Genomic DNA, 12,365 nt, shown 5'->3' with positions numbered 1-12,365 from the left:
TTATCCGAACTTCTCGGGTCACAGGGAGCCTGTGCCTACTACCTCAGGCGTCATCGGGCATTGAGGCAGGATACACCCTGGACGGAGTGCCAACCCATCACAGGGCACACACACACACACTCTCATTCTCTCACACACACACACACACACACACACACACACACACACACACACTACGGACAATTTTCCAGAGATGCCAATCAACCTACCATGCATGTCTTTGGACCGGGGGAGGAAACCGGAGTACCCGGAGGAAACCCTCGAGGCACGGGGAGAACATGCAAACTCCACACACACAAGGTGGAGGTGGGAATCGAACCCCCAACCATGGAGGTGTGAGGTGAACGTGCTAACCACTAAGCCACCGTGTCCCCCCTATTCTATTATAATTATTATATTTATTCTATATCAACTGTTACAACATCAGCACAACAATCTGTCTGTCTGCCCGTCCGTCCGTCCGTCACACCCACTCATGATCTGGTCATTAGTTTTTGAGTCTGAGTCTAATACTGTGCTGTGATGTATTGTCTTACAGAGGAGAGGATTAGTCATTAAAGATCAAAGCTTTCACTTCACACATGACGTCACTACAAAACACTGGGACTGAAAGCACTGCATTTTTTCAGGTCTGTATAGAAAGTGAAGCTGAACGTCTCTGACGCCCCCCAGTGGCCACGTTTCAGCTCTTAATCCTGCCCACATCCAAAAAAAAGCTCACCTTGCTGGGTTGGATGAAAAAAGGTGTTACCTTTAAGAAATATGAATATTAACTGTAAACAAATAAAAAAAAAGTGAGTTACTTTTGGTGAGATGCTGTGGTACAAGAAGAATAAAACACATTGGGACGTGTTTTCATGGGAAAACGTCCAAACCAGTACAAGCTGTGGGATGGAGCTTTGTGTATATATTCTAACAGAGATGTTCTCAATGTGTAAAAAGTTCACATCATTAAACTCCACCTTCTTCAACCTTTAGAGATCTAATCTGTTCAGCTGCTTCTGACATACATGTGACTGTTTTATTGTGATTAGTGAAGATATATGAGTAGTATATGAGAGAAGAGAAGAGGTTGTCATGTGATCAGTGTATCACTAGCTCACATACGAAGTGTGTTATCCGTGTTATTGTCTCCCTGCTTCCTGGTGAGTGTTTGTGAATGTCCAGACTCGGTTTGAGTGACTGCAGTAAACTGTGACATGCTGAAACACTAACACACTGGATTTAAATAAACACTGCAGTGACGATCACACTATCATTTTGGAATCCCTTCAGATGCAGAGCTCAGCTGTGGATCATCTGCACATCAGAATCCACTGATTCATCAAAAGCTGTTACAAACTCCTGCTGCAGAAGACATAGACATAGTGACGTGACACATGGCTAAGTATTGTGACCCATACTCAGAATTCGTTCTCTGCGTTTAACCCATACAAAGTGCTCACACACACAGCAGTGAATACACACACACACAGTGAACACACACCCGGAGTAGTGGGCAGCCATTTATGCCATTTATGTTGGGGGGGTCCGGTGCCTTGCTCAAGGGCACCTCAGTCATGGTATTGCCGGCCCGAGACATAACCCACAATGGGTTATGAGTCAGACTCTCTAACCATTAAGACACGACTGCCCCATCAAAAACCATCAAGTACCGATTACAATTGAACTATCTGCCCCATAAAGCCGCAATCTGTCCACAGTGCCCCCTAAAGCCCCGATCTGTCCACAGTGCCCCCTACTGCCCAATAAAGCCCTGTTCCATCCACAGTGCCCCTTAAAGCCCTATAAACCATAAAGCCCAGTTCTGCCCAGTGTCCCCTACTGCCCCATAATGCCCAGTTCTGTCCACAGTGTCCCTCACTGTCACATAAAGCCTCCTTCTGTCCACACTGCCCCATAAACTATACAGTCCTGTTCTGTCCACAGTGCCCCTTAAAGCCCCGTTCCATCCTCATTGCCCTCTACTGCCCCATAAAACCCCGTTCTGTCCACGATGCTCCCTACTGCCCCGTTCTGTCCAGCGTCCCCTACTGCCCCATAAAGCGCGGTCTGTCCACAGTGCTCCCTACTGCCCCATAAAGCCCTGTTTTTATCCACAGTGCCCCCTACTGCCCCATTCTGTCCACATTTTCCCCTAAAGCCCCATAAACCCCCGTTCTGTCCAGTGCCCCCTATGTCCCATAAAGCCCTGTTCTGTCCACATTGCCCCTAAAGTCCCATAAACCATAAAGCCCCGTTCTGTCCAGTGTCCCCTACTGCCCCATAAAGCCCAGTTCTGCCAACAGTGTCCCCTACTGCCCCTAGTGAAGCCTCTTACCTCCCCTAAGCACCCCCAATTGTCGTTGATGCACTTTCTAATTCCTTACACTAAATTAAAGCCCTGAACTGCTCATGATTTGGACAACTGAAGTATAAATGGATGTAAGAATAAAAATATAACAGTTAATTATGATGTTAATGCTGAACCCAAATTCAATTCAACACAAGTTTATTTGTATAGCGCTTTTTACAATAGACATTGTCTCAGAGCAGCTTTACAGAACATAAACACAGAGCAGAAGGTAAACATAATTAATGATAAAGGAAATAACGAATAATAAAAGAAATAAGAATTAACAGAATAAAAATTCTAGATTATTATTAGATGTATATAACCAAACAAAGCCTGAGGCTCCTGTGACCTCTTACTGCCTCTGGAACCTTTTATATCCTGCTGTGTGTGTGTGTGTGTGTGTGTGTGTGTGTGTGTGTGTGTGTGTGTGTATATATATATATATATATATATATATATATATATATATATATATATATATATATATATGCATGCATGTATTTTTATAAATAAATGAATCTAGAAAGTTCTCTCAGATTACATGATCTCAGATGATGATCAGAACATGTTTTATTTCAGTAATCAGACAGATGTGTTTTAATATTGAACAGAAAAGAAAGAGTTTGATGCTTTGCCTATGAAAGTCCTAACTGATGTCCCATTGGCAGAAACATCGTATTCCACACGAGTCCCAACCATAATTACACAAATCTGTACTAGATATAAAAAATACTTCCCGATTCCTTTGTAACATTAAATGAAATGTAAAGCTGGTCACTAAAGCTAGCTAATTAGCATTGCAACAACTAGCTGTAACTGTAATACGGTAACGTTTAGTAGCTTGTGATTGTCATTTGAAACGAGGAACTTCTGCTGAATCCAGTTACGTTTTGATGCTAGCTGGTGTGCGTACTGTAGAGAGCTCGAGGCACAGTGAGCTGTGTTCAGAGTGTTTATTCTTTTATCTGTGTGTTAACGTGCGAGGTGAGGTGTGTAGTGCTCGGTGGGCGGGGCTATAACGGGATGTTGGCGTGTTTCTTCCACGGGTTGCTCTGTGTCTTGCTCGCCAAAACCTCCAGGTCTCTGCAGATCCTCATGCGTGTGGACGACGGCTGGATGATGTCATCAACAAACCCTGCAGATGTGGAGAGTGTGTTAATGTGTGTGTTTGTGTTCTGTGTTCATTCATTCTAATAACAAAAACTCATCAAAGTTGAACAGAAATACACCTTCAGATGAGAGGCTTTACTGCATTGTTTAGCAAAAAAACAAACAAACATGCCATTCGACATTACTGTCGTTATGACAACAGCAGAATGGTGGTTTGGGACACAGCCCAGACAGACTGTGGCAAGTTGCCAAGGTAACCAGGAACGCTCTCTAAACTAATTTTTTTTTTTTTCCAGAGACACACACACACACACACACACACACACACACACACACACACACACACACAGTAGTCTGTAATCCAAACTACTTAGCAGACATTTGAGGCAAATTGACCTTGGGACTCTGTCCCAAACCACACACTACTGTACTACATTGACCATCAGCAGAACCTCACAACATGCAATTAATGTGTGTGTGTATGTGTGTGCGTGTATGTATGTCTGTGTGCGCGCGTATGTGTGTGTGTGTGTGTGTGTGTGTGTGTGTGTGTGCATGTGTGCGTATGTGTATGTGTGCGTATGTGCGCCTGTGTGTGTGTACGCGTATGTGTGTGTGTGCATGTGTGTGTGTGTGTGTGTGTCTCTCTGTGTGTACCTCTGACAGCAGCAGGGAAAGGGTTGGCAAACTTCTCCACGTATTCTGCCTCTGCCTCGGCCTGGTTCTCCTTTCCCCTGAATATAATCTGCACAGCGCCCTGTAGGGAGAATAAAACCATAACAAACAACTGTAACACACTGTACATTATTCTACAATATTCATTACACTTATTTTAACCCTGACATTAATACGTGTTTATTATTATATTCTATTTTAGTACTCAAATCAAAGTCAGGATGAACAGAGAGGAAGCAGAAAAAAGGGACTGTGTTTCATAATGATAAGAAACTAAATATCCTGTCCTGAATCTCTCATTTGCATACAGGTGAGTCCTCTGGCTCCGCCCACTCCACTCCTAAACGACTCTGTGACGAATCACCTGGAGGCTTGTGTGAGCACAATATCACTGAAGGCAACATTTCGGAGTTAACTTTTACAGGGGCGTGTGTGTGTGTGTGTGTGTGTGTGTGTGTGTGCAAAAGTAAACTGAGTTAAACTCTAAGGGGCTTTTTATACCTGGTCACTTCCTGTGTTTTCTGTGATCAGATAGCTACCCCATGGTAAAAAGAACAGGTCTAAATGCCGTCAGAAACAGTTTGGAGACGGATATAAACCCGATGGTACAAACCCCTTCAGGAGGAGGTCTGGGACGCGTTTCAGATGAAACTGGACAGGTGTAAATTAATGTGGTTGTTCATGCCACATACGTCAGCGCTATACTCCTCCCAAACGGAGGTAACAAGTATGTTCTCCCACCATCGCTGGCTCTGATCTTTCACCCAGGCGTCTCGTTTGGTCTTAAAATGCACTGCTGCTGCCGCCAGCGAAAATGCAGCAAACAGTAAATGATGTTTTTTGTAGCAACCGCGTACACCAAAGTGTGTTTCCATTTCAATTACCCCGGAAATGAGGTAAAATATATTAGCATATTTGGCGGGAGTAGAAAGATCGGATCGATATCCGATTCGCCGAGACGCGTTTATGTGGTCTAATGTAAATGGAACCGTTTTAACAAATCAGACAGCTATGGGATCAGAGACAACACACGACGTGACTGAGTGTAAAAAGGCCCAATAATAAAATCATGCGCATGATATAAAGTCTTTACCTTTGCCCCCATGACAGCCACCTCAGCTGACGGCCAGGCGTAATTAACATCACCACGCAGGTGTTTAGAGCTCATCACATCATACGCACCACCATACGCCTGTAGAACACACACACACAGCTTGTAACTAATATGCTCAGCATGTTCAATTTGCATTCTCTCACACATATACTCGCACATGCACACAGGGACACACGCACAGACACACACGCACAGGGATGCACAGACACACACGCACACAGGGAAACACAGACACACAGACCGACACACACACAGACACACAGACCGACACACACACAGACACACAGACCGACACACACACAGACACACAGACCGACACACACACACAGACACACAGACCGACACACACACACAGACACACAGACCGACACACACACAGACACACAGACCGACACACACACAGACACACAGACCGACACACACACACAGACACACAGACCGACACACACACACACACACACACAGACCGACACACACACACACACACACAGACCGACACACACACACACACACACACAGACCGACACACACACACACACACACACAGACCGACACACACACACACACACACAGACCGACACACACACACACACACACAGACCGACACACACACAGACCGACACACACACACAGACCGACACACACACAGACCGACACACACACACAGACCGACACACACACAGACCGACACACACACAGACCGACACACACACAGACCGACACACACACAGACCGACACACACACAGACAGACACACACACAGACCGACACACACACACACACACACACAGACCGACACACACACACACACACACACAGACCGACACACACACACACACACACACAGACCGACACACACACACACACACACAGACCGACACACACACACACACACACACAGACCGACACACACACACACACACACACAGACCGACACACACACACAGACCGACACACACACACAGACCGACACACACACACAGACCGACACACACACACAGACCGACACACACACACACACAGACCGACACACACACACAGACCGACACACACACACAGACCGACACACACACACAGACCGACACACACACACACACAGACCGACACACACACACAGACCGACACACACACACAGACCGACACACACACACAGACCGACACACACACACACAGACCGACACACACACACAGACCGACACACACACACAGAGACCGACACACACACACAGACCGACACACACACACAGACCGACACACACACACAGACCGACACACACACACAGACCGACACACACACACAGACCGACACACACACACAGACCGACACACACACACAGACCGACACACACACACAGACCGACACACACACACAGACCGACACACACACACAGACCGACACACACACACAGACCGACACACACAGACCGACACACACACACAAACACAGACACACACAAACACAGACACACACAAACACAGACACACACAAACACAGACACACACCTTCCTGGTGATGATGGTGATTTTAGGGACTGTAGCTTCTGCGAAAGCGAACAGTAGTTTGGCTCCGTGTCTGATGATCCCCCCGTACTCCTGCGCTGTCCCTGCAGTAACACACAGGATAAGCTCAGTGTTTTGTGCACTATATAGTGAATAGGGTTTAAATTGGGACACATCCACAGCAGGTGCATGTTCTTACCTGGCAGGAATCCCGGAACGTCAACAAAAGTGATGATGGGAATGTTGAAGGCGTCACAGAAGCGTACAAAACGTGCACCCTTCACTGACGAGTTAATGTCCAAACACCCTGAGACACACAGAGAGAGTCAGTGTGAGTGCACAGACTATGTGTGTGTGTGTGTGTGTGTGTGTGTGTGTCTGTTCCTCTCTCTCACCTGAAGCTACTTTGGGCTGATTACCCACAATGCCGATGGTGCGGCCGTTCATACGAGCGAATCCCACCACAATGTTCTTGGCGTAATTGGGCATGATTTCAAAAAAGTGACGTTCATCTACAATCTGAGAGAGAGAGAAAAGATTCTGGAATATTCTGCCTGCATCCCTAATACACCAACGACTGTGTGTGTGTGTGTGTGTGTGTGAGAGAGAGAGAGAGAGAGACGTACACTGTGGATGATGTCCAGCATGTCATAAGCCTTTGTGCTCTCAAAGGGAACAAGTGTGTCGAGTCCAGGAACAAGACGATCACTGAGAAGATGAAACAACACACACACACACACACACACACACACACACACACACACACACACACACACACACTTACTTCCTGTCTAATGGTAGACCAACTTACTTCATAAATATCGCGATATTCACCGACATCAGCACACGGTTCCAGCAGCAGGGGTTACCTCGGGTCGTGACTCTCCATGACTGGAGCAGAGTCTTTATTACTGAGAGGCAGGAAGTTAAAAAACTCTCTGAGGTTCAACAACGCATCCACATCATTCTCAAACGCCTTGTGAGCCACGCCTGGGGGGGGGGGGGGGGGGTGGGGGTGTTATTAGTTTAATGTATAAGATGTGAACATTATAAATGGTAAACACTTAGTTAATGTACCTACCGGACACAGCAGTGTGTGTTTTGGCTCCTCCCAATTCCTCCTGTGTCACATCTTCATTAGTAACTGATTTAACCACGTCAGGTCCTGTGATGAAGAGGTACGATGTGTCCTGAACACACACACACACACACACACACTCAATATAAAGCTAGAGGGAAAAAAATCGTGTACTATATGATGGAGTTATAAACAGGTAGAGTTGGTGGAGTTATAAACAGCTAGAGTGGGTGGGGTTATAAACAAAAAGGTAGAGTGGGTGGAGTTATAAACAGCTAGAGTGGGTGGGGTTATAAACAAAAAGGTAGAGTGGGTGGGGTTATAAACAGCTAGAGTGGGTGGGATTATAAACAGCTAGAGTGGGTGGGGCTATAAACAGCTAGAGTGGGTGGGATTATAAACAGCTAGAGTGGGTGGGATTATAAACAGGTAGAGTAAGTAGAGTTTAACATTTAGAGTGGGTGGGGTTATTTATAAACAGGTAGAGTGGGTGGGGTTATTTATAAACAGGTAGAGTGGGTGGGGTTATAAACAGGTAGAGTGGGTGGGGTTATAAACAGGTAGAGTGGGTGGGGTTATAAACAGGTAGAGTAAGTGGAGTTAATCATTTAGAGTGGATGGGGCTATTTATAAACAGCTAGAGTGGGTGGGGTTATAAACAGCTAGAGTGGGTGGGATTATAAACAGCTAGAGTGGGTGGGGTTATAAACAGGTAGCGTGGGTGGGGTTATAAACAGGTAGCGTGGGTGGGGTTATAAACAGGTAGAGTGGGTGGGGTTATAAACATGTAGAGTGGGTGGGGTTATAAACAGGTAGAGTGGGTGGGGTTATAAACAGGTAGAGTGGGTGGGGTTATAAACAGGTAGAGTGGGTGGGGTTATAAACAAGTAGAGTGGGTGAGGTTATAAACAGGTAGAGTGGGTGGGGTTATAAACAGGTAGAGTGGGTGGGGTTATATACAGGTAGAGTGGGTGGGGTTATAAACAGGTAGAGTGGGTGGGGTTATAAACAGGTAGAGTGGGTGGGGTTATAAACAGGTAGAGTGGGTGGGGTTATAAACAGGTAGAGTGGGTGGGGTTATAAACAGGTAGAGTGGGTGGGGTTATAAACAGGTAGAGTGGGTGGGGTTGTCAGAGCCTCACCTTGACCATAAAGGTGAAGTCAGTAAGAGCAGGAGAATAAACGGCTCCTCCTGCACACGGACCCATGATGAGAGAGATCTGAGGAACAACACCTGATGCCAGCACGTTCCTCTGATAGAGAGAGAGAGAGAGAGAGAGAGAGAGAGAGAGAGAGAGAGAGGACACACACACACACACACACACACACACACACACACACACACACACACACACACACACACTTGTCTTTATGTCTGTCTAATTTTTTATCTGCTCTCTCTGTCCATCTACATGTTAATCTGTCTATCAGTTACCAGGAAAATGTCGGCGTATCCTGCCAGAGATTCCACTCCTTCCTGAATTCGTGCACCACCTGAATCATTGAGACCAATCACTGGAGCTCCAACCATCATCGCCTGGTCCATCACCTACACACACATACATGTGCCCTGAATGACCTCTGACCCTTTACACACGCCTTCAAATCTGCAGGTGGACAAATTTATTAGACAGAACTCACTTTGCAGATTTTCTGGGCGTGAGCTCCCGATAAACTTCCTCCGAACACGGTGAAGTCCTGAGAACAGGAGATGAGAGATGTGACATGTGATTGGGGCAGAGCGAAGTCAGAGACAGACTGTTACTCACCTGGCTGAAGACGTAAACGAGTCGGCCATTGATCCGGCCTTGTCCTGTGACTACACTGTCACCTGGATACTGGGCACACACACACACACACACACACACACACACACACACACACACACACACACACACACACACACACACACACACAATAGTGTAATGACACAATCAACTGCTGAATCGCTTGTTGTGTAATGACGTGTGTGTAGTGACGTGTGTGTAGTGGTGTAGTGACGTGTGTGTAGTGGTGTAGTGACGAGTGACGCGTGTATAGAGATGTTACACATACTCCCCCCTAATGATGATGATGTGTGTAGAGGTGTTGTGAAGATGATGATGATGATGTGTAGAGGTGTAATGATGATGATGATGATGATGATGTGTAGAGGTGTAATGATGATGATGATGATGATGAGGTGTGTATAGGCATAGTGATGATGATGAGGTGTGTATAGGTGTAGTGAAGATGATGATGATATGTGTAGAGATGTAGTGATGATGATGACGTGTGTATAGGCGTAGTGATGATGAGGTGTGTATAGGTGTAGTGATGATGATGATGAGGTGTGTAGAGGTGTAGTGATGATGAGGTGTGTATAGGTGTAGTGAAGATGATGATGATGATATGTGTAGAGATGTAGTGATGATGATGATGAGGTGTGTATAGGCGTAGTGATGATGATGATGAGGTGTGTATAGGCATAGTGATGATGAGGTGTGTATAGGCATAGTGATGATGAGGTGTGTATAGGCATAGTGATGATGATGATGAGGTGTGTATAGGCGTAGTGATGATGATGAGGTGTGTAGAGGTGTAGTGTCGATGATGATGATGATGAGGTGTGTATAGGCATAGTGATGATGAGGTGTGTATAGGCGTAATGATGATGATGAGGTGTGTAGAGGTGTAGTGTCGATGATGATGATGATGAGGTGTGTATAGGCATAGTGATTATGATGATGATGTGTGTATAGGTGTAGTGAAGATGATGATGATGATGATATGTGTAGAGGTGTAGTGATGATGATGACGTGTGTATAGGCATAGTGATGATGATGATGATGATGAGGTGTGTATAGGCATAGTGATGATGATGATGATGATGAGGTGTGTATAGGCATAGTGATGATGATGATGATGATGAGGTGTGTGGAGGTCATACCTTGTTGTGATCAGCCTGCATTCCGAAGTCTGCACAGCGATGTTCCACAAACATGTCATACTCAACAAACGAGTCTGGATCCAGCAGCAGAACGATTCGCTCTCGAGCCGTCAGCTTCCCCTGAGGACAGATTCAAATTCACTAAACTTTATTAACATCACCAACGAAGCTCAAATCTGACACGAGTCCGTGGCGCGATCGGAGGCTCCGCCCAGGTCTCTCACACGCTCATGTCCTAAATAAGAGCCCTGAGAACATCATAGTGCCCCTCAGACTGCTTCCTGCCTACTGACCTCCTCCTGGTGGGAATATTTTGGTCAATACGACAGTGTTGTGTGTTTAAAGTCTAAAGTCATACAGTTACACATCGGATTGTAATAAAAACCTGCATAAGAACATCGTTTATACTCAAAACGTTTAGTCAATAAAAAGTTGTCAGTTTCACTGAAATGTTTCTGTTATAAAGTGAAAATGTATTTTTGTTTATTTCAGTTTTATTCATTTTACCTGCAGACTAAAGACTTCTGACAAGTGCAGAATAAACTAATATTAAAAGCCATCTTATTCTCTCCACATTGTGTTTATTAAGTGTTATGTTGCCCCTCTGTCCTGTTCTGCCCTCCCCCCTGTAGTGTGTGTGTTATTACCCGTTTATGTTGCCCCTCTGTCCTGTTCTGCCCTACCCCCTGTGGTGTGTGTGTGTTATTTCCCGGTTATGTTGCCCCTCTGTCCTGCCCCCCCAGTGTGTGTGTGTGTTATTGTGTGTGTTATTACCCGTTTATGTTGCCCCTCTGTCCTGTTCTGCCCTACCCCCTGTGGTGTGTGTGTGTGTTATTTCCCGGTTATGTTGCCCCTCTGTCCTGCCCCCCCCCCAGTGTGTGTGTGTCTGTGTGTGTGTGTTATTGTGTGTGTTATTACCCGTTTATGTTGCCCCTCTGTCCTGTTCTGCCCTACCCCCTGTGGTGTGTGTGTGTTATTACCCGTTTATGTTGCCCCTCTGTCCTGCCCCCCCCCAGTGTGTGTGTGTTATTGTGTGTGTGTTATTACCCGTTTATGTTGCCCCTCTGTCCTGTTCTGTCCTCCCCCCTGTAACGCTGCTCTCCTTTTACCCTCGATTCTGTCCTGCACAGAGAGATGTCCTGAACTCCTCCACTGTGTGATCAGTAAAGATTTACCCCCTGATAAAGCGGCACATGTCTGAGGAACACGAGCGAAAGTGTTTAAAGCTCTCAGAGCGTTTAAAAAGCCGCCGCTCCTCAGCACTGTGTACGCCGCCATTTTGACCGGCCGTCACTCGCGTCCTTCCCGAGCCGAGACTAACTGCGCACGCGCAATACGCTTCCTTATTCGGAGCCAATCAGAGTCGGGGGCGGTGTTTAACCAGCCAATCGCAGGAGCGGCGTTTAATAGCAAGAGCGCAGAAGAGACGTGTTATTACCATCTCCAGTCGCCAGAGGGAGCAATTCAGTCAGTTTCTACAATTAGTGAGTTAAGTTTATATATATATATATATATATATATATATAAAATATATATATTATTGTAAATATAGACACAAAACCTAAAAGTAAGAAGTGATGGGCTTGAATATGGAATTGTGTTGTGAATGTAAATGCATTAATTT

The 12,365-nt window shown here is 45.8% G+C and overlaps 1 protein-coding gene across 2 annotated transcripts; it reads right to left on the bottom strand.

The window, feature by feature from the left end:
- Positions 1-2,887: 2,887 nt before the first annotated feature.
- Positions 2,888-12,062, bottom strand: pccb (propionyl-CoA carboxylase subunit beta). Of its 2 annotated transcripts, none has more exons than XM_027156687.2 (15): positions 11,789-12,062; positions 10,742-10,861; positions 9,582-9,650; positions 9,454-9,510; positions 9,248-9,361; positions 8,955-9,065; positions 7,816-7,924; positions 7,604-7,724; positions 7,361-7,442; positions 7,130-7,253; positions 6,934-7,041; positions 6,738-6,838; positions 5,214-5,312; positions 4,103-4,202; positions 2,888-3,470 (listed from the first exon to the last, which is right to left on the bottom strand). In XM_027156687.2, the coding sequence occupies exons 1-15, from the start codon at positions 12,017-12,019 to the stop codon at positions 3,349-3,351; spliced, it is 1,668 nt and encodes a 555-aa protein (XP_027012488.2). In that variant the 5' UTR covers positions 12,020-12,062; the 3' UTR covers positions 2,888-3,348. The 2 variants fall into 2 exon arrangements, with proteins under 2 accessions (XP_027012488.2, XP_047676522.1); XM_047820566.1 differs by lacking the exon at positions 11,789-12,062 and adding an exon at positions 11,389-11,482.
- Between the last annotated feature and the right edge of the window lie 303 nt (positions 12,063-12,365).

Source organism: Tachysurus fulvidraco, chromosome 11 (assembly GCF_022655615.1).
Source record: "Tachysurus fulvidraco isolate hzauxx_2018 chromosome 11, HZAU_PFXX_2.0, whole genome shotgun sequence".
Classification (NCBI taxonomy): Eukaryota; Metazoa; Chordata; class Actinopteri; order Siluriformes; family Bagridae; genus Tachysurus; species Tachysurus fulvidraco.
The sequence above is the reverse complement of the archived record's forward strand: the minus strand, read 5'-3'. Positions and strand labels throughout refer to the sequence as shown.

Excerpts from the sequence above, each read along its gene's own strand:
- pccb (XM_027156687.2), bottom strand. The coding sequence starts at position 12,019 with ATGGCGGCGTACACAGTGCTGAGGAGCGGCGGCTTTTTAAACGCTCTG. Across the intron at positions 7,443-7,603 it reads ATGGAGAGTCACGACCCGAG|TGATCGTCTTGTTCCTGGAC; the intron begins GTAACCCCTGCT and ends TCATCTTCTCAG. Across the intron at positions 3,471-4,102 it reads TTTCCCTGCTGCTGTCAGAG|GGTTTGTTGATGACATCATC; the intron begins GTACACACAGAG and ends CCACATCTGCAG.